This window comes from Delphinus delphis, chromosome 16 (genome assembly GCF_949987515.2).
Source record: "Delphinus delphis chromosome 16, mDelDel1.2, whole genome shotgun sequence".
In the NCBI taxonomy this organism is placed as follows: Eukaryota; Metazoa; Chordata; class Mammalia; order Artiodactyla; family Delphinidae; genus Delphinus; species Delphinus delphis.
The window spans coordinates 4494746-4521650 of NC_082698.1; the positions used below are offsets into that span (position 1 = coordinate 4494746).

General features: G+C 55.5%; 1 protein-coding gene across 4 annotated transcripts in view; it reads right to left on the bottom strand.

Moving 5' to 3' along the window:
* The window catches only part of PTPRE (protein tyrosine phosphatase receptor type E), a 96454-nt gene that overhangs the window by 12864 nt on the left and 56685 nt on the right, over positions 1–26905 (bottom strand). For 2 of the 4 annotated variants that reach the window (XM_060033844.1, XM_060033843.1), the window contains exons 3-14: positions 25777–25882; positions 25374–25447; positions 23596–23732; positions 18210–18300; positions 13663–13739; positions 12910–12946; positions 10999–11096; positions 6617–6736; positions 5204–5367; positions 1556–1691; positions 1130–1279; positions 712–805 (exon numbers count right to left, since the gene is read on the bottom strand). In XM_060033844.1, coding sequence (XP_059889827.1) covers positions 712–805; positions 1130–1279; positions 1556–1691; positions 5204–5367; positions 6617–6736; positions 10999–11096; positions 12910–12946; positions 13663–13739; positions 18210–18300; positions 23596–23732; positions 25374–25447; positions 25777–25882 — 1284 coding nt within the window. Of the gene's footprint in view, positions 1–711; positions 806–1129; positions 1280–1555; positions 1692–5203; positions 5368–6616; positions 6737–10998; positions 11097–12909; positions 12947–13662; positions 13740–18209; positions 18301–23595; positions 23733–25373; positions 25448–25543; positions 25579–25776; positions 25883–26905 lie in introns of those variants that run through there. The other 2 variants (XM_060033846.1, XM_060033845.1) reach the window with 1 other exon arrangement.

A 26905-nucleotide genomic window follows, 5' to 3' on the forward strand; every position in this document is an offset into this window, starting at 1 on the left:
AGTAAATTTAAAGAGTAAAAATTTAAAGAGTAAAAAAGAGTAGCCGGCCCGGGACATCACAGCCGCAAAGACCGGACTTTCTCAGCCCACACACTGCCTGCCTGGGCAGGTCCACGTGAGACCCGCTCCTGCCCGCGCTTGAGCCCGGGCGGGGAGGTGGAGGGGACGTCTGGATGAGGCGTCCTCTTCCCCTCAAGGTGGGTGCCCTCCCCTTCCCCCCAGGTTCCTCTGATGCTCCCGCAGGCCCCCAGACCCCGGGCAGCCCAGTGCCCGATGCCACCCTGCCCATGGTTCGCCCGTCCCCAGGCCCCTTCCTGGAAGGTCTCAGCTGAGTTTGGTCCTGCTACACATCCTGGGCCAGGACCCCTGCTCTGTGTACGGGGGGCTTCATGCCTCTGCCCAGGCTCGGGGTAGAACTGGATGACATGCAGAAGCAGGAGGCAGAGTCAGGCCAGAATCTCACCGCTTCCAGGAAGTCCTCCCCTCCTGCCTCCAAGTCCAGGTCACAAGCTGCTCGCCTGACACCCACAGGACTGTCTGGGTCACTCGTGCCTTCCCCACACTTGACAGAGCTCCCAGAGGGCATCCTGCCCTTGACCCCTGGTTTACAGGGGTGGGTGGGCAATGACTTCTTAGCAACTGAAGCCAGAGGGTACCAGCCCGATCACGCCTGCCTCAAGGGCTTCCCCTCCGCGGCCCGGGCTGCCTTACACGGGATGATCTGGATGACCCTGGCCTTCTTCATGTTGGCCGGCAGGTTGCCTGTCCTCATGTTCTCCTTCATGATCCGGACATTTGTCAGCTTCTGCGGCCAAGAGGACACAGCCGTGCAGTGAAAACCCGGACATTCCCGAGAGACCCCTCAGCCTTCTAACAGCTCTACCGTCAACGGCACCTGCTCAATGGAAACAGCTGTCTGCTTCTCCAGACACTTCCTGAGTCTTGGGAAATAAAAGTGTATGCACGACACGCCCACTGCACAGGTGGTTGCTAAGCTCTGAAAGTCCCCAGTACTCTTCCCTCGGAAGTCACGGGCAGGACGGCTCCCCTGCGTTTTCTGGGGTCAATCAGGGGGGGAAGCAACTGAAAGCAGCTTCGTGTAAGAGGTGGCCCTTAAGTCGGCACCTACCCGGAACTCCTCCTCCAGCCCGGCCTGGTCGAAGTGGGTGGTGGCGCCGTGCAGTGTCTGCAGGTGTTTCTCCAGGGAGGACACGTCCAGCTCGGTGTCCCCGTAGAGGTAGTACTCCAGTAAGGCTTGGTAGATGAACGTGTACTGCATCTGCGGGGAGACGCAGGTGGGCTCCAAGGGGGCCCTTCTCTTCTCTTTGTGTAAAGGGAAGGGGGTTTGGGGGCAGAGTCAGATTAATGGCCATTTAAAGCGAGCATCTATGGCCTTGGCAGCGTGAGAGCGGGCGTCACTGAGGACGTTCTCCCTGCCGGGCACCACTCTGCGTGCACCATCTTGGGGAGAGGGCACACATCCTGAGGCGTCTGGGTTTGCTGTGCGAAGCTCACACCAGGACGGGCAGCTGGGCCCGAGGAGGGTATTACTCACGTCCGTCTGAACCATCTGAGGCCGCTGATTGCGGATTCTGGACACGAAATCAAAGACGTCCACCTTCTGCTCGGTGTGTATCATGTCCATCATGGCATCGATCACTATGAAGGTGCCCGTCCGGCCCACGCCCGCGCTTGGGGAGAAAGAAAGACGCCAAGTCGTGAGTCACATTTCCCCGAAATGAACGACGGGGCCTCGGAACACGCCTGCAGTCTGGACCGGAGGACACCCCGCCCTCCACAGAGACTTCCACTTCATCCCTGAATGCAAACTTTCCTCGGTTAATAAGGAGCAAATCCACGCGAGGCCACCAGAGGGCACCACAGTCTTAGTGAAAAGACGTCAAATCTCTCCCTCTGCCTGGAAATTGTGTCCTAAGCCTCGGGTGAGTTGTACAGGTAATTTTTCCTCTATTATCAAATGTCATCTTCCCCTTCTCACTTGTGTAACTGGATTTTTAATTGTCATGCTTGATATGGTTTTTCCAGGCTCTTCATAAGAGTGGAGAACCCCAGGCCAGGTCTGCTGGCCCTGGAGCCAAGGTCATGCAAATGGGGGCTCTGTCTGGGATCCCAGCCCTCACCTCCAGGCTGGCTGGGGCCAGCTGGTCCTTAGGGGCTCCACGGAGAGGTCTCCCGCCTCAGGAAGCTGCCCGATTCCATTCCTGCGTTCCGGTTTCCTTCCCACCCAGCGCTGTCCCCGCAGTAGTCTCTGGACATCTTCCCCACCACCACCCCACCTGTCTCATCTAGACGCCCACCAGCCAGTGCAGGCCGTCCATATGTGTCTCCCCAACACCCAGGGCTCAGGGGGCACACAAACGGACTCAGCCAACATCCGCTGGACGAATAAACCCCAATGGCCCAGACTCATATGTGCGGCGTCGACCAGAACTGCACGTGGCGGCCCAGGCATCTGTCGGGTTAGTTGGCCGAACGGGGCTTTCCCCCTCTGGCCCCTGCAGCCCCAGTGACCTTTTAAACGAAAAGGCTCACAACTTAATGAATGAAGTCCCCCAGCCTGTTCCTCTTTTTGGGGAGAGGGTGGTACCGCTCTTTCCAGACCATTAGTCTCCAGAATGGTGCTAGGACAGACAGTGAAGCCCCTCGCCCTTGGAAGGACTCCCCGCTCATCACACCGAGGGGAGGGGAAGCGGGCGAGACAGGAGAGGCCCCTTCGGGAGCCTTGGTTCTTCACAAACGCAAAGTAAGAGAAAATCATCAGGTGCAGGACCAGTTAAAGGCGCCCCACCCAACAGGTCAGCGGTAAGGACCAGGAAATAGAGGACTGGAGGCCCAGGTGCACGCGGGGCAGAGGGCAGGGGAGCACCTGGGAGCGGGGAAAGCGACGGTTCCAAGAGGAAAGGCCCCGGGCCCGGCGCTCTTTCCCTCCTGGGCCCTGGATGCTGGTGCAGAGCTCACAGCCCTAGCTAGAGACCCTCCCTGCTGTTTGTACAGGGCCCGCAGGCAGGCAGTGGGTTCTTTTTAAGGGATTAAGGGGGAGACGTTGAGGGTGAGTGTGGGAGAGAGAAGGAAATCGAGAAACCTCCCACCCCCAGGCGATGCACATACTGGAGCCCCAGGAGACCCCGTGTGAAGATGAACGTGGAGGAATGAGGAGGTCTGGTCCGCCCCCCGCCCCGAGACCGGAGGCTGCCAGCCCACGGGAGCCTCTTCCCTGTTCCAGGGGGGACTCTGGCTGGCCTGAACTCCTGGTGGGAACTGCTGTCACCACGTGACCCCCTGCAGGCAGCACCCAGACCACCCAACTGCCTGCAGGGGAACTCAGCTCTGCAGGGAAGCAGACCCCGAGAGAAGGGCTTCCCTTCCATGCACACAAAAACGCGGGGGCAGAGCAGAGCACAGAGCAGCAGGGAGGGCCAGGACCTGCACTGGCGGCACGGAAATAAAGCATTACCCCGAGAGACTACTTCTGTGTTCAATGGCAAAGGCTGAGATTCACAGCCACAGGGGAACCAAGGATGGAAACCAAGATGAAGGGCAAATGCACCTGCTGGGGGCACCTGTGGTGAGGGAGAGGGGAGCAGGGGAGGGCCGCATACTGAGTTTTCACACGCACGGTGGATCGAGAGGCATCAGAAGAGAACAGCACTGAACAGCTGCCCGCAGCCACCCCTGATGCCACAGAGGCTGCTTCTTCATCCCCTGCCCTCCAGAGCACAGCCGGGGGCCTCCTGCAGCTGACGGGAACTGAGCACATAGCTCCCTGCCAGCCGCTGCTCCAGCGAAGGGCCCTTCAAACTCTCCACCCGATGACACGCTGCCGGCGTCGACCCCACCGATTCGGCTACGCGGGCCCGCATCTCTGCGGGGTTTCTCAGAAATCCCCGTGCAGGAACCCAGGCCTGTGGCCCGGCTGTCCAGGCTTGAGGAGGAAGGGCCCTGCTCACTGGGTGTCACGCTGACTGGACACTGGTTTCCAGCTGTTAAAGACAGGGCCGTTCTGAGCATCACAACCCTGCCAGGGGCCAAAGGCACCTGCACCTAGTGACACAGGTGCTCTGAACCTGCCACACGGGTGTTCGGCAGAAATGGCTTCCAGGGCGTCTGAGAACAGGGGCTGCCGCCTCGAGGGGGCCAAGCGGGGCTCGACCATGTCCCACCCCCTCCAGTGCAGCTGCTGGGAGGAGCGTGCAGGGCCAGGTAACGGGACTCTTACAGGTGTCACCTCACCTGATGTGTAGTTGCTCAGCTCCCAGGTGCAGATCCAGGATTCCATCCCCGGCCAGGACGCCAGGCGCTCCCCCCCGCCCCAGTGACCCCCAAACCTCCCAGCCTAGGCAATGAGGGGCACAGCAGAAGCCCCTGGGCTGGGGCAGAGAAAAGATCTGGCCAGCACCTTCGGGTTCTGACCGTGCATCCACCAAAGAATGAGAAGCATGGCTGGGGAACGTTCTCATCTTTGTGCCTTTGTCTTAAAAAACAACACATGCACACGCCAGCCGGCCCCCCAGAAGTCCAAGGCCTTCTCATGACCGTGATTTTCGTGTTCGAAGCCGAACTGCATTTAGTCATGAGCTACAGAGGGGGTGGATTTGAGCCCTGACGCTATGGCTTGGGGAGCTCAGAGCAAATAAGAGCTCAGCGTGAGAACAACCAGAGGACGTCCCGGTATGCAGAGGGAGAGGGGAACATGCTCTGGGAGAAGCAATCACTTCATAACCTGCTCTTCCATCACCTTAGTTGCTGCGGCTGTAACTGCAGCCCCTCCGAGGCTGTCCTCCCCGTCACAGACGCGGAGACCTCTGCTGAGAGAGGTCAGGTGGACCCCCTATAGAAGCACGGTTTCCAACTCTGTTCCTGGAGGTGACCTGAGGGTCCCCGGGGGGTGAATGGCAGAGTTCCACCCCCACCACCAACCTGGGCCTCTCGGCTCTGTGTGGTCCCAACATCAGGCTTTCTCCCCAGGTGGCACTGAGGAAAGGGCTCCGCCGCCCCGGATGGGGACTATCCCTCCAGCTCTTGCCCTGAGGGATTCTCTGAGCTGCACCCGGTATCTGGGAGGTGCCTTCACATCGCCCCTGCTGCCCCTCTGCCCACCCGGCTCTCCGTCCCCTGGTGATTTTCCCAGGAGGGCCTGAGTCCTCCCCGGAGGGCCTGCCCCGTGGCCCCGCCCCGCACGTACCTGCAGTGGACCACGACGGGCCCGGCGTGCGTGGGGTTGAGTGTCCTCACTTTCTTCAGGAACTTGAGCATCCCGATGGGGGTGAAGGGCACTCCGAAGTCGGGCCAGCTGGTGAAGTGCAGCTGGCAGACGAGCCGAGGGGCTTTGCAGCCGTCGGGGAGCTGCTGCGGGGATGCACGGAGGTGTGAGCAGGTGGGCGGCCCCTGCGCCTCCCCAGCATCACGCTCTGAGAATGCTAGCTTGGGGTCCCCCTCTGCCATCCAGGCGTGGGCAGCCATGGGTACGGGTGCAGGGAGGGGCCCATCAGCGAAGGCTGGACGCCCCAGAGTGAGAGACCCTGATTCTTACTGCCGGCTCTGGACACAGCACCGTGGCAGCAGGGGCAGCAGAGCAGGACCCACGGTCACCTGTCCCAGGACCAGGCCAGGCCAGGCCCCAGACAGCCAGATACATCCCTACAGATGGCCCCAGGGCTCATGGACCCCGCTGGGAAGCAGGGTGGCTGCATCCCAGGGGGCTTAGCTTTTATGCCTGTGTAACTACCAACAGCAGAAGCTTTCACTCTCATAAGCATCTTAATTTTCGGGGAAAAGATGTGGTTGGTCTACCCTCGGGAGACCCCTCCACCCCACGCCTCAAAGCCTCTCTCAGATTTTATTACCCAGAACCCAGGTTTGGTTCTCTGCCCAAAGCCATAAGGTGTACTGGGAAGTTGTGTGTGTGTGTGTGTGTGTGTGTGTGTGTGTGTGTGTGTGTGTTTTGGGGAGGCAAGCAGGCCGACAGTAAGAACGATGAAGCTCATCCTCTTTCCTTTTTTGCTGTGGTTTCTCAGAATCTCAGACTCTTATTTTGTAATCTGACTACACCCCTCACTCTACCTTCGATTCCTGATGACACGACCTTCTGTCTTTTCTGGGTTTTTTTAATCTCTTAAACCTCTACTTCATCTGCCTTGAATACAGGTATCTATTGAAGACTGCCTTAAATCCTTTCTGGGAAGGAAGGATTAGCAGGAAATCAGTGGGAAAACTAATGAGGTGTTTCAGATATAATTTTGAAACTGCTAAAAAAACCTCACCTCACCATTCCAGCGTGTGAAATGACACTGTGTCACTGAGTGGGGACCCCCATGCCCCCCCCCCCACTGACTCGACTTCCTCCACCCAGAAAGGTCCCTGGGAGCCAGGAACATCCGGTACTGACTCAAGGCCCACGTGCACCTGTCTGCCATCTGCCCTGCAGACTCACCGCCTGGGCCCACTAACGACCGTCCCACATCCCCGCCCAGCGCTTCCTCCAGCCTCATCCTCCACTCGTGAGAGCCGCGGGCAAAGCGCTTCCTATTATAAACGTAGACGGGTATTTACTCCCTACCCTGCTTCTCCAGAAAAGTCCAGGATGTAACGTGCTTACGGACTGAATGCAGAACTTCCGGATGGTATAATCCACCAGGACCACGCAATCCTCCACACACACCCGGATGCTTCCGTAGGTCCAGCAGCCCTGGTCCGGCCAGTACTGATAGCACTTCTCCTGCGTGGAACAATTGAACAGAAACAATAGGTCTGTGGGGACTTTTGAGCACCTCGTCGCCCCCTCCTAGGCCATGGCCACAAGGCCTCACACACACCAGCTTCCCGTGAAACAGTCCTCAGCTGGGGAAGTGTGTTTCCATCTTATCAATGGGGAAACTGAGGCCACACAGCTGATGAATGGCAGGGCTGAGACCAGGATCGGACCATTTCCAGTTCATGTCTCATTCACTCATCCACTCGCTAACCCCACACGTCGACCGAACCGTCTGGCTGAGTTGCTCCCTGCAGAGCCGGGGACCAGAGCAGAAGTGGCCTCACCTGGGAGGGGCCGCCCTAAGCCCTGGAGGACCACGTGCTCCCCAAACACTACCTGTCGCACTCAGCGGGTCGTTTTTCCTGCCCAGCACTAAGGACGAACTAAATTTGCATCCCACCCATCCTCTGTGGGAGAGTCACGAGCCTGTGGTCAGCTGAACATTCCTAATTTTTCTCCAGCCGGGAGGAGCCCGATGTGGGAATTTGCGGAGCAGGCGCGCGGTCACGGAGAGGCCCTTCCTTTGCCTTCCCTCCCCCCGAACTACCACAGGGCCACAGGAGAGGGTGGGGATGGGGCCTCCGGCCCCTGATCCCAGGTTGTCCTCCTACAAGGAGGACCTGAAGGCATGAGGCCTGCCTAAGGGGGAGACACCAGCTCCACAGCCACGGGAGAGGCCCTGGGGTCAGCAAGCCGTTTACCTTGCAAACTGCCCACAGGCCACAGCTGTCGAGTCACTAATAATCTTATAAAACAAGAGTCAGCTGGCATTCACCAGTGCCCAGAGCTTGTGTGATGACACCCACCAGACAACATCCCCTTCACGGCCTGGGCCCGGGTGACTCGGAAGGGACCCCGAGGAGAAACCAAGCCCTGAAGGTCCTGGTTCGGGACGGTCTTGGCCTCCTAGGGACCCTCCAGAGATTCTCACTTTGACAAACTCTCACTCGGGGATCTGAGGGCTGTTTCTCAGGCCCCCAGAAGGCTCAGTGTGTGCACTGTTTCCACGCCCTCGGCCTCCCGTCTACATGGCGGGTGCCGTCCCCTCCCTCCCATCAGATCATGAGATGCCAGAGCAGCTACATTTCGCAACGTCAAGTCAGGATGTTGAAGCCAGGGAGACCACAGCAGAAGTGTAAGAGATGAAGAAAAAGGGAACTCTATTGAGAAATGATTTCATCTGAAACGGTGAAAATCAAGACACAGAAGCAGGCCAGCTCTGAGTCACAGAGACAGAAAAATGCAGTAGGATCTTTCTGTAGAGAAAGATGGAGGGAAAATGTCAAGTAACGTAGCAACAGGATCACTGATGGGGGAGCTGGGGGTGTCTTCTGAGTCCCACCGCTTCTGCACTGGGCTCGTTGTGTCTCATGTTTATAAACGAGCCCCCAGAAGCCTGGTCCCAGGGGACAGCTGGTCCCAGGGGACACGGGGCTCCAGGTCAGCCTCCTCTTCTAGGGCCAGGTCCTGCCGCAGCTGCCCAGAGCGTGGGGACACCTCCCGTGCAGCCACCCTCCACCCCCACCCCCCCGGGGCCGTGCCCCTGCCCGGGAACCCCCTGCTTCCTCCCCTTTCCGGTGAGAGAGGAAGGCCAGGGCAGGATTCACACACAGAAGGCTGGCCCTCCCCAGCCCCGTCCCAGCTCCCTGGAAAACAAAAGAAAACCCCTCTCCTCTCCCCGACCCGAAAGTGTGTGTGGAGCCTCTTCCGGTGCTTTTTTTTTTCATCTTTATTGGAGTATAATTGCTTTACAATGGTGTGTTAGTTTCTGCTTTATAACAAAGTAAATCAGTTATACATATACATGTGTTCCCATATCTCTTCCCTCTTACGTCTCCCCTCCCACCCTCCTTATCCCACCCCTCTAGGTGGTCACAAAGCACCGAGCTGATCTCCCTGTGCTATGCGGCTGCTTCCCACTAGCTATCTACCTTATGTTTGGTAGTGTATATATGTCCATGCCACTCTCTCACTTTGTCACAGCTTACCCTTCCCCCTCCCCATATCCCCAACTTCATTCTCTAATAGGTCTGTGTCTTTATTCCTGTCCTACCCCTAGGTTCTTCATGACATTTTTTTTCTTAAATTCCATATATATGTGTTAGCATACGGTATTTGTCTTTCTCTTTCTGACTTACTTCACTCTGTATGACAGACTCTAGGTCTATCCACCTCATTACAAATAGCTCAATTTCGTTTCTTTTTATGGCTGAGTGATATTCCATTGTATGCACAACCTGCCAAGACTGAATCATGAAGAAATAGAAAATATGAACAGACCAATCACAAGCACTGAAATTGAAACTGATTAAAAATCTTCCAACAAACAAAAGCCCAGGACCAGATGGCTTCACAGGCGAATTCTATCAAACATTTAGAGAAGAGCTAACACCTATCCTTCTCAAACTCTTGCAAAATATAGCAGAGGGAGGAACACTCCCAAACTCAATCTACGAGGCCACCATCACCACGATACCAAAACCAGACAAGGATGTAACAAAGAAAGAAAACTACAGGCCAATATCACTGATGAACATAGATGCAAAAATCCGGTGCTTTTTTGGGCGGAACCAATTAGTGTTGGTGGCGGCCGCTAGGGCTGCCCCGCCTGCCACCTGGCCTCCCCACCCCTGCCCCAGCTGAGCTCCCCACGGCCTGTCACTTCCATCTCAACCGGCAGCCCCGCCCTCCAGCCCGGGCCCCAGCCAAGCTGCCTGGGCTTCGCTAGGGACAGGCCAGCCAGCCCCAGGCCAGTGCGTGATGATGGAGCGCAGGGCGCGGGGTCGGGGGAATCAGTGCCTCTGGGCCCGTGCCTGGCCGAGTGCCAGGACACGCAGACCCTGGGAAGAGGCCAGCAGGACAGACGTCTCTCGCCAGGCTGGGTCTTCCTCTTGGCCTGCTCGCGCCCACCCTCGTGCTGGCCCTCACGCTGCAATCTGCGAGAAGAACAGTCTCCCTGCCGCCAATGTCCGTGCCTCCAGCTCCCAATTCTTTCCTTCTGGAGAGCGAGCGAGAGCTCACTTCCTAAAGCACAGGCCCCTGCTTACTGCTGAGAAACCCGCCGAGGGCCTCCACTGCCCACCTGTCTCAGCCCAACGTTCAAGCCCCAAGCCCCGGTTCCCTGGTGCATCTGTAGCCGCTCTGTCCCCCGTGTGGGCGTCCTGGTTCTGGGTCCAGCACATTGCTCCCGGCCTTGCGAACACACCTCCCCGCCCCAGTGCCTCTCTCCAGCTGCATCCGATGCAGTCCCTCCCCTCACCAGCCCAGTCTTTGAGACCCAGCGACACCATCACCCCCTAAATGAGCCCTCCTGCCCCGGTCCTAGCCCAGGACCCACGGGGGGCCGCCCCTCCTCTCCTCCACACCCCCAGAGCCACAATCGTGCTGTGTCCCGTTTATCCCACAGGGGTCTGTTTCCCTTTGGCTAAAGAGTGAGTGACTCCCAGGCATGAGAATGCCCCGGCGTCTCTGCACCCTCAGCCTGGCCTTGCCTTCCGGGTGGCCCGTCCCTCCCGCTGTCCCCGTTACTCTCCTTTATATTTTCTGTCATCTCCTGACATAATCTACATTCACGTGCTCTCCGCTTGGCGCCAGCCCCCGTCAGTGGAATAGAAATTGCGTGAGGGGTCTGCCGGGCGGCTGACGACATGCACCCCACCTGGGGCAGCCCTGTCCAGGAGACAGAGGCCAACGCGTACCCGTCTCCGTAGGAAATGAACCAGCTTAACCTAGAGATTTCAAGTTCTTATAATGTACATGCATTACATAATTACCATAATTAGAAACAGCTAATTAAACACACTGACACGACAAATCAATATTACTTCAATACACCTTGTTTTTTCAAATGCATTTCTCTGGTCTGAGTAATACACGGGAAATCATTTTTTTTATGGTCTGAGGCTCCACACATTATATGTCCAACATACTAAAGACCTCTATATTAAAATCCATCACTCCCACCGTGGAGTAGCCCACCAGGGATGACCCTCAGCTGAAAGAAGAAACTTCTGCATCATTTTTACATCATAGTCTAAGACAGTGAGATCCTTGGAACACAGAGAATTTATTTCAAAATAAAAAGGCTGTGAGCCACTGGGTGTTTCTTCTCTTCTGCAGTGATAAGCAGCGGGGGGAGCGGGGAGAGAAAGGAAAGGGAAGTGGTAAGCACACCCCCAGCAAAGCAGCTGAGAAGGAAGTGCCCGTGACTCAGAGGCTGGACTCACCTCTTTCCTTTCTTTCAGGTTCGTCAACATGACGATGGTTGCAGACTTCTGCTCCCAGATCATCCTCCAGAAATCATTCACTGTCTCCTGTTTAGGGCCTGTGAGCAGACGATGGTCCCAAAGTCAGACCGAGAGGTCGCTGCGAGCCCCAGGCCTGTGGCCCTGGCCCTCAGGCCCCGGGAACGGCTCCCCCACCCGCCCCGAGGAAGGGGGTGATGGGCCTGCCGGTCCATCTAACACCCTACAGAGTCCCAGAACCGGAGTAGGTGGCAGCCTCTCCACTCTGTCCTACCACTCCCCCCGATGTCCCGCTGGGTCTGGGAAATCCTCAGGAGCTAAGGAAGACCCAGCTGGGTGATGATCTTCCCGGGCCATAAAGGCTATTCAAATGGGAGCTGGGTTTCAAGCTGCCTGTCAAAGTGGTTTGTGGCCACTGGGGTGCTTGTCAAAGCCTCAGAATATGACCCTCCATCCAGAACAGAGTGTGTGTGTGTGCGTGTGTGTGTGTGTGTGTGTGTGAGAGAGAGAGAGAGAGAGAGAGAGAGAGAGAGAGAGAGAGAGAGAGAGAGAGACTGCAGGCTGAATGACCCGCGCGCCATGTCTAACCCCCCTTCCTCTGAAAACATCTCATCTTCTGGCTGCCCTGACAGCCAGTAACGCTGTCCAGTGAGATGTGGGCTGAAGTCCCTGGGGAGGGGATCTGAACAAAAGACAAAGTGTCCCTGGAAGAAAGTCCTCTGCCCATTGCCCTCTTTCCTGCCTTATTAGGGACACAGTGCCTCGAGGTGCAGAAGGCCATGTTGTGACCCTGAGGATGACACCATGGAGGGCGGAGAGGTATAAAAGAGGCCCCTCTCCCCTGAGCTGCCGCCCCGGCCCTGCGCTGCTTCCCCGGATGTCTGCTTATAAGAACGAAAAAGACATTTCTATTGGTGTCAGCTGGTGTTTGTCAGGTTTTCTGACATTTAAAGCTGGGCCTATTCCTGAGGGACGGTGGGCGTACGTGTATCGCCCTATTTTTCAAGGAATGTGCATTTAGGATGTTGATCTACACTGAATTTTGGGACCCACAGCTCTAAAGACCCTTGCTGAGGAGTCAGAACGTCCAGGAAACCTAGTTTTAGCTCCCATGACACCCAACCGCACCAGTACTGGCTCCTGGGGATGCAACCCCTGGGCAGATGGACGAGATGCTGGATTGAAAGTAATCCCCAAACCCGACAACTTGGAAGCCACGTAGAGCTTCGCCAGCTGAGGGAGGTTCAAGGTTTTCTAACGCAAGTATCGACACGCTGAAGTGGCAACCCAGACCACTGGGTGTCTGGGTTTAAATCATGCAGGTGTGGAAACAGCCACGCAATGTGCACATACACATTGCGTGGCTGCATATCTAACATGCCTGTTGTATGACAGACGCCCCCAAACGCTCCATGTCTGTCTGCACTGACCACAGACGGGGGGCATATGCTCTCAGAGGTTCCAACTCTTCTGCTCCTTTGAAACCCTGTTCCTAGGAGGAGTTTCATCACCTCACAGTATAATGCTTCTCAAACTCTACTGAGCAGAATGACCTGGGAACGCTGGCCAAAATGCAAATTCAGGGACAGCAGCAGGTTGGGGGTGGGGCCTGAGCTGCTGCATTTCTGGCCAGCTCGCAGGGGATGGGACACTCCTGGCCAGTGAAGCAGACACAGTGAGTGGCAGTGCTGTGTGAGATTCATGACAGCTTTGAATTCTGTGCTTCGGGAAAGGCTAGACGGACTCTGATCAGCTATGTAAACGGAGCAGCAAACACACGTACAAAAAGCCGACATAAACCCTCAGGACGGTTGGTACCGGATAAAGAAGCAATCGCCTTCCACGCCATTTTACCAAAATCATGTTCAGAAAGTAACTTAACAAAAAGCTTACCTTGAGCTGCTATGAATTTATTCTTCTCTTTATAACCCTAGAAAAATAAAATCACATTTATAATTTTTCAAAATTATCGTTGTGGAAGGATTTTGTTGTTGTTAGGAAAATAACACGTATCCATCGTGAAGAATTTGGAAAACACAGAAAAGTACGAAGAAAACTGGCCAGGAATTCCAGAAATAACATGCTATTTTTGTATATCCCTCTCCAGTATTTTTTCTGTGAATACCTTCCCAGACACACACACAAGCAAAAACACAGACACACACGTGTATATATATATATATATATATATATATATATATATATATATATATATATATTTAAATTGGTTAATATGTACACATTCTCTTATACTGAATTTTTATGATAATTAAAAATTTCTATTAAATGATCTTTTAAGCTTCAACTAAAATGGATTCTTAATAATCCATTGTGTATGATTTTACCACAATTTATTTAACTGGTCCCCTCTGTTCTGTTTGGTCAGTGATATAAATAATGCTGTAATGGACATCCTCAGGGCTTATCTGCATCTTAAGAACAAATCCCTGACACAGGTGCTAATTCAAAAGGCCCAGCATTTTCATGCTCTGTGCTGTGACCAGTGTGGCCACTGCGCTCAGGAAAGTTGTGACAATTTACATCTGTGGCCCCAGAGAAGAAAGCGTCCAACGGTCATGATTCACACTCAACCCCCAATGGTCCAGGCATGAGTGTCATGCTGGGTGGGGGGCTGGGCGTACTTACATCTATGTATGAAGCATTGATGTAGTCTGAACATGGGGTTCCGTCCACCTGGCTTAAAATTACCCTGGAATGGTCATCTGCAAAAAAACCCAACACAAAAACCATGACATTAGGACAAGGGAATCACATGCACAGTATTAAACACTACAAAGGACATAACCATGGTGATCACGGGACAGAAGGGACATTCTTCTTAGACATTCCCACGAGATCCTCAGTGCCCTGAGGTCGGGGAAGCACCTGCTGTACCTCAGCACTGAGGACAAGCCAGGCCCCAAACAGGAGCTCAGTACAACCTGTGGGATGATGACAGGTAAGAATTTCAGGGTCCAGGAGTTGGTCTGCTGAACCATCACGTAGACACAGCAGAACGTGCGGGACCCCTACAGCGTGATGGCAATATCCTCTGAACCCCAAACCAGGCCCCAGTACTGACCAGTGCGGGTATCCTCAGGCCCACTTCTGGGATCCAGTCTCCCAGGCTTTCCAGGAGGAGCACAACTCTGCCTCTGGACACACGGACACAAGGCTCTGGGGTTTGGGACTCCAGACCCCAGTCCTCATGTTCAGGTCTGCCCCAGAGCAGAAAGGTAAGCCACACTCACACGGACTGCCTGGGCAGGATAGGCCACTGCCTGGAGGATTCTGGCCTGTGGTACAAGCAGTTTTCCAGTGTGGGAGGGCCGACCAGGGAGGGCTGTGTGGTGTGTGTGTGTGTGTGTGTGTGTGTGTGTGTGTGTGTGTGTGTGTGTGTGTGTGTGTGTGTGGTGTACTTGTGGGGTGTATAGTGGTGTGTCTTGTATACAGTGTGTGTAATGTGTGTTGTATTTATGTGAGTGTGGTGTATATGTGTGTTTGTGGTGTGTATGCTTGTGGTATGTATTTGTGTGTACACACATGTGGAAGAGTTTTCAACCAGGGCCCTATGTGACCTACGTGGGTCCACGTCACTTCTGCCTTCATGGGCCCCTTTCTCCAAAAGAAAAAAATTACACATTTTACTTTACAACTGTATTAGTAGTTGGTATAAAGATGAGTGTGAGGGGCTTCCCTGGTGGCACAGTGGTTAAGAATCCGCCTGCCAATGCAGGGGACACGGGTTCGAGCCCTGGTCCAGGAAGATCCCACATGCCGTGGAGAAACTAAGCCTGTGTACCACAACTACTGAGCCTGCGCTCTAGAGCCCACGAGCCACAACTACTGAGCCTGCGTGCCACAACTACTGAAGCCCGCGCGCCTAGAGACCGTGCTCCACAACAAGAGAAGCCACCGCAATGAGAAGCCCGCACACCGCAACGAAGAGTAGCCCCCGCTCGCCGCAACTAGAGAAAACCCGCGTGCAGCAACAAACACCCAACACAGCCAAAAATAAATAAATACATTTATTAAAAAAAAAAAAAGATGAGTGTGAACCAGGCTGGATTATGTATATATTTTCTTCTGATTCACAAAGAAATTAGATGGTTTTATGGGTCCCTACAGGTGGTGTGGCCCCGGCCCTGGGTCCCCCCGCTGGTGTGTAAGTGGCTGGCCGCTCCCAGGAGTAGAAATATGAAGGATGCCCAGACTCGGCCCGGGGCCCAGGGATCAAGCTGCTTCCGCGTTTATTATGCTGCGCTGGGCACAGCGCACGGTGGGTACTTCGTACGTATTTACTGCATTAATTATTGAATAGTTCCACGTCCTGGCCCCTGCTTTGTCCCCTCCTAGTCACAGGCTGTACGTCTCCCATTTACATGGAAGGAAGCTGGGTTGGCTGCGAGCTGTCTGGACACGGTACCACTGCTGCTAGCGAGCACAGCCAGTGCAGCTCTCAGGGTCAGTCACGGCCCACACAGGGCTGTCAGGGTGCCCGAGCTCAAACTCACAGCCCACAAAGGCTCGGCCATGAGACCCTTCTGCTCAGGGGCTGACAGCCCTGAGGCAGAAATAGCTCTAGCTGAACACGTATAAAGCTAGTTGAACATAATTTGGACCAATTTACCCTTTTGAGGACAGCTATAGAAAGCAGGGGGTAAAAAATAGCGTTCTGGTTAGATTTAGCATCTTGCAGTTCTAAGAGCTTCCTGTCTTTTTACTCTAAAAAGTCGCACTACTCTTTCAAAACACTATTTCCTAACATTACCAGGTGCTGGCGGTTTTTTTCCAGAACAGAGGATGCTCTCTTGCTACCGGCCGTGGAGCCCTTGGAACAGGCAGCCTCTCAGCACACCCGGCATCTTGACCTCTGTCCTCAGAGCTCCCTAGAGCCACATCCGGGACTGGGCTCCTGCCCCGGGGCACCTCATAAATCAGATACATTTACAGCCAATCTCTGCTCGGGGAAGAGGGGGAGGGGCAGGGAAGGTGTACCGGACTGAGGGCCTTGGTCCCCCGCGCCTCTCCCTGCCCGTTGACCCTGACCTCAACCTGAGTAAGAGAAGGGTCTCCCGGCCTTGGGGTTGGGGGAGCAGGCCTGGGAGCCCCCTGCACGATATCCCCGTGATCCAGCTGCCCAGGGCGTCTCTGGCCAACCGCTCAGTTTAATCAGATACGCTTCTCCTACGTCTGGCTGATGCCAAACGCCAGATGCCACCCAGCTGGCCATCTCCAGGGCCCACCCCGAGTATCTCCAGGCCACTGCTCCATAAACACATCCTCCCACCAACATGAAACACTCACATCTGGCAGAGGTCCCGTGGGCCCCTGGGGATGGCCAGCACCCTCAATTACCTCTGACGTGGCACTCCTGGGCCAGGAGGGGCTGAGGCAGGACCCACATTTTCATAGCTGCAGGAAAGGCCAACTCACTTCCACAGTACGAGCTGGAGGACACAGCTTAGAGACGCTGTGTCGGACCAGGTCCTGCTGGTCCCCGTTGGTGATCCTCTGGGGAGGCGCCCACTCCCCCAGCCATCACATCTGGGAGCAGTGGTGGGTGCAGGTAATTCCTACACCTGGCTGCTAATTCCGCCCGGTTGAGCTCCCACCAAGACTACTCTTAATCAGCAATGTAATCGTTAGCTTTAAAAGATACAGTGTTCAGTGAGTGATAAGGACAGGAACGCAGGTGAGGAATCTGGGAAAAGGGCTTGGCGCTGAGTGGGTCCTCCACGTGTACGTTCTGCAGTCAACGCACCAAGTAATTAATTAAGCTAGTTAATTCAACTAATACGAGATGCTAACTTCCAAATATCCCGATCTTTATTCGACCAACAACATTCCAAAGATTCCCAACCTCCTGCCTGGTTTTCCTTTCCCTTGAGCTATTCAAGCCAAGAAACTTGCCTCCGATAAGCCTCACCCAATCTAACAGCAAGTCCTCTCAACGTGATCATTGCAGTGTGTGCAGAACCCGACCCTGGTCCAAGCCACCCTCTCAGCTCGGCTGTGTGACCACAGTGGCCTCCTGACCCGTCTCCCTGGTGCTCCCTTGGCTGCCTCTACAAATATGTGTGGGATGGCAGACTACTTAGTTAATTTCTCTGGTTTTAGCTGACCCAGGCTCATGCTGGGCTCTGCAGAAAACACCCACAAAAAACCAAAAAAACCCCAAACAAAACCACAAATAAATCCTATGCACGTAAGATGGGAAAGAATTGTTTCTATCAAGGGCCAATAATCCAGACACCACACAGACGACGCGGACCACAGCATCTCCTACCTACAGAGCCACTGGACTCAATTCTAACCCTAAAAATGCAACCAGGAGCCGCCATGCCGAGGGCCAGCACAGACCAGCTGGCTCCACCCCACGGAAGCACCGCCTCAGAAGGGAGGTGTTCCCTGGGACGCCGGGAGGCCTTGGTTTGGGGTTCAAACGTGAATTCCCTGGAGTTTTTTGAGGCTGCCCTTCTGTTAGCCCGATGGCAAAGCCAACAGGAGGGTCCAGGACGGAGGAAGGACGTCACACACCTCCCGGGCCAGCTTCCACAAAGGCAGCTTGGAACTCTGGGGGTCTGTCTTGGCACCGAGGCCAAGGCGCAGCCCATCCAGCAACGCCCCTGGACAGATGTGTCTGCTCCCCGGCCCCCCACCCCCTGGAGGCCGCCCTCCCAAGCCCATGGCCACCTTTAGCTGTGGTAAAGATCCAGTTACTTCTAAGCCTTCCCACCAAGCTGCCAATGTCAGACAGCTCTCCTATTCTGCCACTTCTGTCCTTGGTACAGAAGCCTTGTTGCTGGTGGCAGAAGCACTGCGTCCAAGACAGGAGATGCCCAGGGCCACCAGCTGCCCGAGACCCAGGCACAATTTGGGTCCATAGGAGGAGCCCTGCCAGCCGGTGCGGGGGGCACCCCTCTTGGGCAAATAGACCAGGCAGCGCAGGTCTCAACAGCGAGCACAGGCTTGGCAGCCAGACCCAGAGCAACACAGGCTACCCAAGTCCTGGGCGGGAGACAGACACCTAGACTCCCAGCTGCAAAGGCTGAGCCACTACACTGACCCAGGCCCTGACCTCCAAGCCCCCACGCATCTGCTGTCAGGACCGGCAGGGTCACCAGTAGCTGCAAGGCAAGGCTGAGTTTAGTCAAAACGCCACCCATCGCGCAAAAAAAGTAAACGCTTACTGGGAAGGATGTTGGGGTATCTGTTCTTCTCTCTGTTTTCTTCCTTATTGGCCAGCTCAAAAGTTCCTGGTACGTGTCCGGACGGCAGTGACTAGAAGAAGCACAGGGTCAGCAATAAACGTGGGGAACCCAACACCGTGTTTATGTCACCTCCCGACTGAGCGCAGGAATCCGGAAATCTGGTCTCTGAGCACCTCCAGTGCTGGGCCCATCTCTCTGCTCCTGCCCGTGGAAGTTTCTGCCTCAGGCGCTGGGCCGGCACTGGGCAGAGATGTGATGGAGACACAGGCCCGCCTCCCCTTGGGCCCGCTGTCTAGTGGGGCCAGTGGAGGTGCAGATAACCTGATGACCCATAGCTGGACCCCGGAGTGCATTAAGGCAGGGGCTGGCCCGTGCACTGCCACCAAAGCCCCAGGACTCACAGTCCTGGTCCAGAGCAGGCCCTGCACAAGTACGTAGGAACTGGCCACGGCAGAGCTCTGATCCGGGAGCAAGGACCCAGATGCTGGGCTGAAGGACGAGTAGAGTGATGGCGAAGGACCGTCCTCGAGCCCTCACCTGCTGAGGACTTGGTGTGCTCTGAGGACAGGCACAGCTGTGGGGCTCCTTGAAAATGCAGCTCTCAGGCCACCCCAGGCCCGCACAGCAGCTGCCCACTTCCCCAGGTGCACGTACCGCCCTAACCCTCCCTTTGTCTTAGAGGAGGAAAATGAGTATAGGGGCTCAGCTAGGCCCCTAAAGCTGACGTGTGGCACAGCAGGTGTCAGCCCAGCGTCCTGACTTCTAGTTCTTGCCACGACTCAGAGGCCCTTGGCTCTTGTTAGCACCAACTGTCTTCCTGTTTGCTCGCTGCTGGGGGGGCTCCATGCTCAGGGGGGCTCCTCGAAGTGCACAGTGGGAGAGAGCCTTCTGAACCCCCAAATCACATCCTTCAACATTCAGCCTGACCGTCAGAGGAACCAGGGGTCACTGGTGTTAAAATCTATCGAGTGTTTACGACGTGCCAGGCACTGAGGGAGGAGCTGGGTCACCTGCCTTCACAACTTACCTATTATCAGGTGACACCAGGATCACTCCCGTTTTGCAGATGAGGAAAGAGAACCCCAGGGTGGCTGCAGAATTGTCCAGAGTCACGTGCCTGGCACGTAGCAGGCAGTGGGAGGGCACGTGCAGCTGGCACCTGGGCCACGAGAAGGGCACTCGCTTCCTTAAGTGTAGGGACAAGCGAGGGCTTCCCTGCGTCCGGCTGTAGGTGCCCAGGAGACTGAGGCATAGCCTGGGATTGAAGCCAAGGCCCTGAGTCGGGTGTGCAGCCCATGGGGGCCCAGAGCCCCCTTGTCCCGGGTCGGGGGTTTCTCCATCACAGACCCAGCCCCGGCCAGCCCATGGCCTCTTTCCCCACCACAGCCAGTGGCCACAGGCAGAGGCTCTGCCAGGGCCAGTGTGGAGGTCTGCCCGGCGGGCACCTGGGCAAGGCTAGTGGGCAGTTCTCCTCCAGACCAGCATCTCCTCCGCCGGGAGCTCTTCATCGAGCTGTCTTAACACTGAGTTTCTTGACCAAACCTCAACGTGAAATTTGTAGCAACATTCTAGAGCCTTCTCTTTTTCACCCCAAAGCTTTTCTGACCCCAGCACTGAAAACAAAAATGAGGCCTGAGACCATCGCGGGGGATGCATGACGTTGTGCGTTTGTCAAAACCCACAGAACGTGCAGCGCTGGACCCCTAACCCGGACTTTAGTTTGTAACAACGAGTCAATGTTGGCTCATCAGTTGTGACAAGTGTAACACACTCAGACAAGATGTTAATCATTGGGGAAACCGTGCAGGGAAAGATGGGGGATATGGGAACTTGGTACTTTCTGCATAATTTTTCTGTAAACCGAAATCTGCTCTAAAAAATACTCTATTTAAATTAATAAATTAACAGAACAAAACAAAATCAAGAAGCCTCCCTCTTCCTCTGAAAGTGAGGAAGGTGAAGGAGTGGCTGGAGGGGTCTGAGTGGTAAGGATGGACCTGCCACCCCCAGCCGTGTGGCCCCGGCAGCGACCGGAGAGCAGAACACGGAGATGGGGTGATGATCCTGACTCTGTGGGCGGCAGCACAGGAGTTCACAGTGGAGGCAAAGCACCCTGCTCCCCGAACTTCTACCCCATTTCCAAGCACACAGAATGACCACCCACACAGAGCAGGCCAGCACTTCCTCCTGCCGTCAGTCATGTCTGAGCTGCTCCAAAGGCACAGGGCTCATAAGAGAGCTCTGGGGCGGGCCGGGTGTGGCCTGCCATAGCTGGGTAACCCCTGCAGCGCCCTGAGTGAGCCGTGCAGCTAGCAGTTGGCTGATAACTACCTTGTGATCGATTGTCCGGTTACGTAAACTGGCTGAAGAGGGTTTGCTGGTTTGTTTGTTTGAGGTGACATTTTTAGGCACTGGGCTTAAAATAACCTGCTGGGACAAAGGCTCGTGGAAGAAGCTGTCTGGAGGGGGCCTTTTCCTCACCTGCAGGGACTTAATCGGGGGCCTGGAACAGACTCTGCTAGGTCAGCGTTCTACCATTGCGGGTGGAGACGGCAGACTGGACATTCACAGAAGTCGTCCTGAGAAGGACGGCAGCTCAGACTTCCCTCGTGCAGGAGCCGGGCTGAGCTGGGCACACACCTTACCTCTTTAACGTGTTAAGACACTCCCATGGGGGCTGGGAGGGCCTCATTTCATACACGAGGCCACTGAGGCAGAGGTTAAGGATGTCGCCCGAGCCCTCCAGGCTGGTAAGAAGCAAATCTGGGGCAGGCGCCCAGGCAGCCCGTCTCCAGCATCCATGCCTTGATCACCCCACTGAACGGATCCCAGTGCCAGGCCCCCATTTACTTCGTCAAGTTCACGGCAGCTTCCACTGGCCATACACACAAGTCCCAACTCATTCGGATCGACGACTTTGAGGTTCATCCGTCTCCCTGCACAGTTCCTGGGAGAGGAGCTCAGGACAGAGGGTGAGTAAAGAAGAGGACGGGCGTCGAGGGCCCAGCTCGAGCGTGTCCACCAGTGGAGGCAAGAGCGGGCTGGTCACGGCAGCTGTGATGCTCTCATTAGAGCCTGCCCTTCACTTGAGAGAGGAGCAAACTGGGGTCCAGAGGGGGACGTGCAGCTGCCCTGGGTCCCCTGGAGCCAGGACCAGGCTCCATGCTGCTGGACTCGACCCCTCGACCCTCTCTCCCGGCCCTTCCCTGAGTGGAGGCCGTGGGCAGGAGGGCAGCTGGGAAGGTTGCTCGGTGGCAGGGGTGGGGAGAGCAGAGCAAGGCACTTGCTTTGGTTGGTACCCCAAAACCCAGGAATCAAGAAAAATCCCATTCAAATGCAACATCTAAAAAAATCTAAACGCAAGGGCTTCCCTGGTGGCGCAGTGGTTGAGAGTCCGCCTGCCGATGCAGGGGACGCGGGTTCGTGCCCCGGTCCGGGAGGATCCCACATGCCGAGGAGCGGCTGGGCCTGTGAGCTGTGGCCGCTGAGCCTGCGCGTCCGGAGCCTGTGCTCCACAACGGGAGAGGCCACAGCAGTGAGAGGCCCGCGTACCGCAAAAAAAAAATAATAAAAAAGAAATAAAAAATCTAAATGCAAAAAAAAAAAAAAAATCCATGATAACCAAAATATCAAACTTTTAAATACCGTCAGGACCAGCAACAGCGTGGTGATAAGCCATGTCGGAGCCTGGGGCAACAGGAAACACCAGAGAGACCCTGGCTTTATTTACAGTTGTGCTGTTTTGTTCATCATGGATTGCTTGCATTAATTTTGATGATTTTTAAAAGCTGCATGAAAACAGAATTTATCCAGATGGCAGAGTGTTTTGGTGCCCCCTTAAATTTTGCACCTGGGACAAGTGCCTCACCTGCCCGACCCTCTTCCCGGGCCCTCGCTTTGGAGATGGTGGTACAGCCAGCGAGTTCTGACTCAGCCCTCCCTCGGCAAGGGCAGTCACCAGCCTCCCCGTGGAGAAATACAAGTACAAGAGGAAACAGGGCAAGAATGGACGTGGGGGAAATGGTCCTGTAGCTGCCAACTTGGATAGTCATTTGGAAAATGGAGAATTAACTTCTCTTGTCAGGCTGAGAGACTGCAAAACAATACTGCTTGGAGCTGTCTTTCACTATGACCTAATAGCTCAGAAAAGGGGATACATTTGGAAACAATTAAAAGGAAGCGAGATAAAGGCAGGTGAGGCTTGTGTCAAAAAATAAACAAAAGCACGGGTCTAAATGCGCCATCACCCTGCCGTGCCCTCGTGGGCTGCTTCTGGATAAAAAGTCACTTGTCTGCAGCAGGAGTCATGCTGTCTTTAGATGTCACAATTGTACAACTCTTTGCTGTTTACCAAGTCAGAGCCTCATATTTGACCTGTGAGGTCATCAAGGCATCCTCCCACCCCTGCCCCTTCACAGATGACGGAAGCTGCAGCTTCCAGGAGAATAACTGATGGGCCGGGCGGGGCTGCGGTGCCACAGGCAGGGCCAGGACCAGGTGGCCCCCCTGCTGGAAACCCGTCCTCTTTCAAGCTCAACACCAGCGCACGGCTATATACGATATGAGGAAGATGCAGAAAAGAAAACTCAAAACACGATCAGAGATCAACACTGGACAGCCAAACCCGAGACCACACTTCCCAGTGCGTCTTGTCTGCCTGCCTGCGCGTCCAAGCATCTGTAACTATCTGTCTATCTATCTATCTATCTATCTATCTATCTATCTAGCAGATTCACAATTCATGGAACATTAAATTAAAAAATGAGCAACACAAGGGGAGGTGTCATTAATGTATATTTGCATTTTTGTTGATAGTAGGATCGGTTTGCTACCATCGGGCTGGACCAGTTTGTCAAGTTCATCTTAGCTGTTGCCATCATTAAGTTCACCCAGAACGGCGGTAGCAGGATGAACACACTGACTTGGGCAGAATCAAAGGGCTGTCCAGGCAGAGCTAGTGTCCCCTCAAGGCAGCCCCTCGACTGTTTAATTGATGTTGTGCAGGATGGTTTGGGGGCTCCTTTGCTCTCAGCGTGAAATTGTTACCCTGTGGTCCACTCAGGCCCTGGTCTTGCACGTTATCGAGATAACGGTGTTTCCGTCACACTTGACTTTTGAACACGGCACCCAGGGTGTCTGAGCTGCAAGGAGGTTCTGAACCTCTTTCTCAACCGTCTCATAAATGGGAATGAGGGTTAGCGGAGGGTCATCACGGCAGAAACCAGGTTTCCCTGGAGCCCCATTTTTGGGACAGTGTCTCGATGGACGCCAGCATTCTGAGCCTTTGGGCTAATTTATCCTGAAATACGACATCCCATGACCCAGCGCCCTTCCACGTGACAAGAAAGAGGGGCCCCAAACTCACATTGAACTCCTCCCGAAACCTCTTGCAGTCATCCGCCGACCGGACCCGGATCTCCTCCTCCAGGTGCCCCACGGGGATGGGAAAGTACTTCTTGGGCCCCGAGGGGGACCTGCTGAGAAGCATCACCCTTTGCTGCTCTGTGGGATCAACAGAAATATGGGGCTTATTAAGCCATATTCCCAGGTGGATGACATTAACCAGACAGACGGACAACGTTCGTGGGGAAATGACGCAGCTGGAGGGGGACGGTCGTCTCAGATCACGAGCAGCTGAAGCAAGGTCTGTCTCTTTTAACACACCCTGATCACCCATAGTGACAGACGGACACCCCTCTGGCTGGCATCCCCTGCTCTTACCAACCAGAGACGCCTCACCTTCCCAGCTCACTCGCCCACCAGCCACCTCTCCTTCCTCAAGGGATTCAGGTGGCTTCACACTCCAGCTCAACTGTCCAGGTTTGAAATGGAGCAGAATAACAATAGGTTTCTGGGCGCAAATGGGTAACAGGCTGGGAATCAGTTCCGGTATGAGTCTCCCGCAGCCTTGTCTTCTTTGTCACAACTAGTCCCGGTTACTCAAGCCCCATAAGCTCCAAGAGAAATAAGAGAAACCACTGCTGTTTTTTTCTCTTTTTTTGGGGGGGGGAGGGGCTGGCGGCACTGAAAAGGAGAAGGGCCAGACTTCAAGGGTGTCCCCGGACAAGCTGCTTTCACAAATTCAGAGTGAGACAGCAAGTGACACCGTGGCATGTGCTTCTCTTCCTAGGGAACTGAGCTGCTGTTCTCAACAAGGTCAACACCACTTTGCTGTCACCTGCAAAAGGGCCTGTCCCCACCTGCAGAGCTGTTCTGAAGGCCAGCCAAGAACTCCCTCCAGGGCTCATTCCTCCTGAGACAGTCACTCTAGGATGAGCAGGTGGCCTAACCAGCCCCAACTTCCTCCTCCCATCCGGGCTGTTGGGACGTGCAGGGCAGGGAGAAGGGGGCAGGAAGGTGGTGCCTGGAGGCCACGTGTCATCATGAAACCAGGGTCACGGGTCTCCCAGCACGACAGAACTGCCCTCCTGGGTCTGGCTGAGGTCCTTCGCTGCCGATACTCTTTGTCGTGTGCCGGGTCGGTTTTGTAATTCATCTGAAGTCTGACGGCACCTCTGCTCCCCCAAACCACGGGACAACCAGGCAGCAAGCTGACTGAGGAAGCCGTAGGCACTGGTGTGAACAATAGTTTTCAAAGCCTCTGCCTCACATACCTTTCCTGGACATCTCAACGCGTGGGAAGAAAACCAATGTGCCTTTGTAAGCAGAATTTACAAGTTAGTAGCTGAATTCGGAACCTCAAAGAAAGGCAGGAAATTCCCCCTGAGCTACTCTGCGCCTCCCTGCTGAGCACGTTGGTACATCAATTCCCTTCTTTTAGCTGATGGGAAAACTGCGGATTCCAGCGTGGCCCTTTCGAGAACTGTAAATTGTGAGCCCACCTGTCTCAGCTTAGGACGATCTAAGACTTACTGATAAATTTTATATGTTGAAATCCTGGAAAAACGACAGGATATGAACAGTGTCTCCCCCAAAGCCACAAACTGAAATGCCTCAAACGTCTGTTTCACACCGGACAGAAAATGACAGTAGTTTTGAAACGGGGAAACTCCGGTTATAAAGGACGGCATGATACCAGGTAAAGCCAGATGAAAGTCGCAAAGCCGGAGGAGTCCATCGTTTAAGTGTTAAGGTGTTAGAAAGGCACGGCCCCCCCAGGCCCGGCCCAGCCCGGCCCCCTACCTTGCTCTTCTAGGATTCCATTAGGCATCTTCTTGTCGTTGGAGCTGACCACTGCCTTCCTCTGCTTCCTGAACCTTAGAGACACAGACGCGTGAGGTGTCAGCACAGGGAGCTTGCTGAGAGTCCAGAGCCCCGGGGATAGCCACCAGGTGAACCCCAGGGATACCCACCAGGTGAGCCGAGAGAAGCTGTTCCTGCTGTTCATGGCTGAGCCCCTGCCCTGGCGCCTTGGCCCCGCCCCTGCCCTGGCCCCTTGGCCCCGGCCCTGCCCTGGCCCCTTGGCCCCGCCCCTGCTCTGCCCTCTGCCACCCGGCCAGCCCCCGCCTGCTCATCTGCAGTGACAGCCTCTCGCATCATTTCCTCCCCAGCAGGTGTGGGTGAGCCAGCGCCCGGACACTCCTACCTGAAGAAGTAGGCTGCAAGGAACAGGAACAGCAGCAAGGGGAGCAGCAGCCAGGCCAGCAGGGGCTGGGGCGCGCCGGGGGCCGGAGGGCCGGGGGCCGGAGCACCTGGGGGCAGAAGCAGGTCCCCGTCAGGACCCGAGGCACAAGGGGAAGCGGGCTCTGGGCAAGGAAAGGTTCCCAACACCAGACCTCGCAGTTTGCAAAGTGGCCCTCCCACCAGCCCCCCTTCCCTGATGCCAGACCCCACTTTAGAGGTCACCAATTCGTCCCCCCCATCCCAGCGGCCCAGGACACCAGAATCCTCCTTTACAGTTTACAAACTCCCTTCGTCAACAGTCCTTCCTGGACACCAAAACCTCACTTCACAGTTTGCAAACTAGTCACTCCCTCTCAACCCTTCTTCCCTGACACGAGAACCCCACTTTACAGTTTGCAAACTCCCTCCTTCATCTGCCCTTCTTCCCGGACCCCACTTTACAGTTTGCAACTCAGTCCACCATCCTGGTCCACAAAGGCCCCTCTACTTAGATGAGCAGCGTTGACACCAAGAAGAAGCTGAGCTGAGGATGTGATGACCTGACGTGTCCAAGGCCCCCTGCTGCTGGGTAGTGAAGGCCCAGACCCCCGTGTGACCTGTTTCCCCAGGTCCCAGGGCACCTGTCCCTCCCCCTAACGGGAGGTGGAGGAGGGTGGGAGTGTAGATGCCCTGCTGCTCTGTCCCAGGACAGTGGCCCGTGGTCGCATGGTGACCCGGCCTCCCGGAGCCGTGAGCTGCCGACCTCACCCGCCCAGAGGAGAGCTGCTGACCAGGCACTCCCCTTTCATCTGTCTTTCCTGGACCAGAAGGTGCCACGTCCCTGGACCCAACATGGCTGCCCAAGGCCTGGCCCGCAAGCCCGAACTCCAGGGGGCTCTGGTGGCCCGGCCGCCACCCTCAGAGCCCACCCCTCCCCCAGTGTTCTGACTCAGCTCCTGTCCCCTCAGACTGCCCTGCGGCGCCCTCCTCTCCAAAGCGTCCTCGCTCGCCAAGGAGCACCTCAAAGGCCCCTCGTCCACGAGGCCCACGCGGCTCCCCTCCAGTGGATCCCAGAGGGGCTCTGTGTGCCGTCAGCACACAGCCTATTCTCC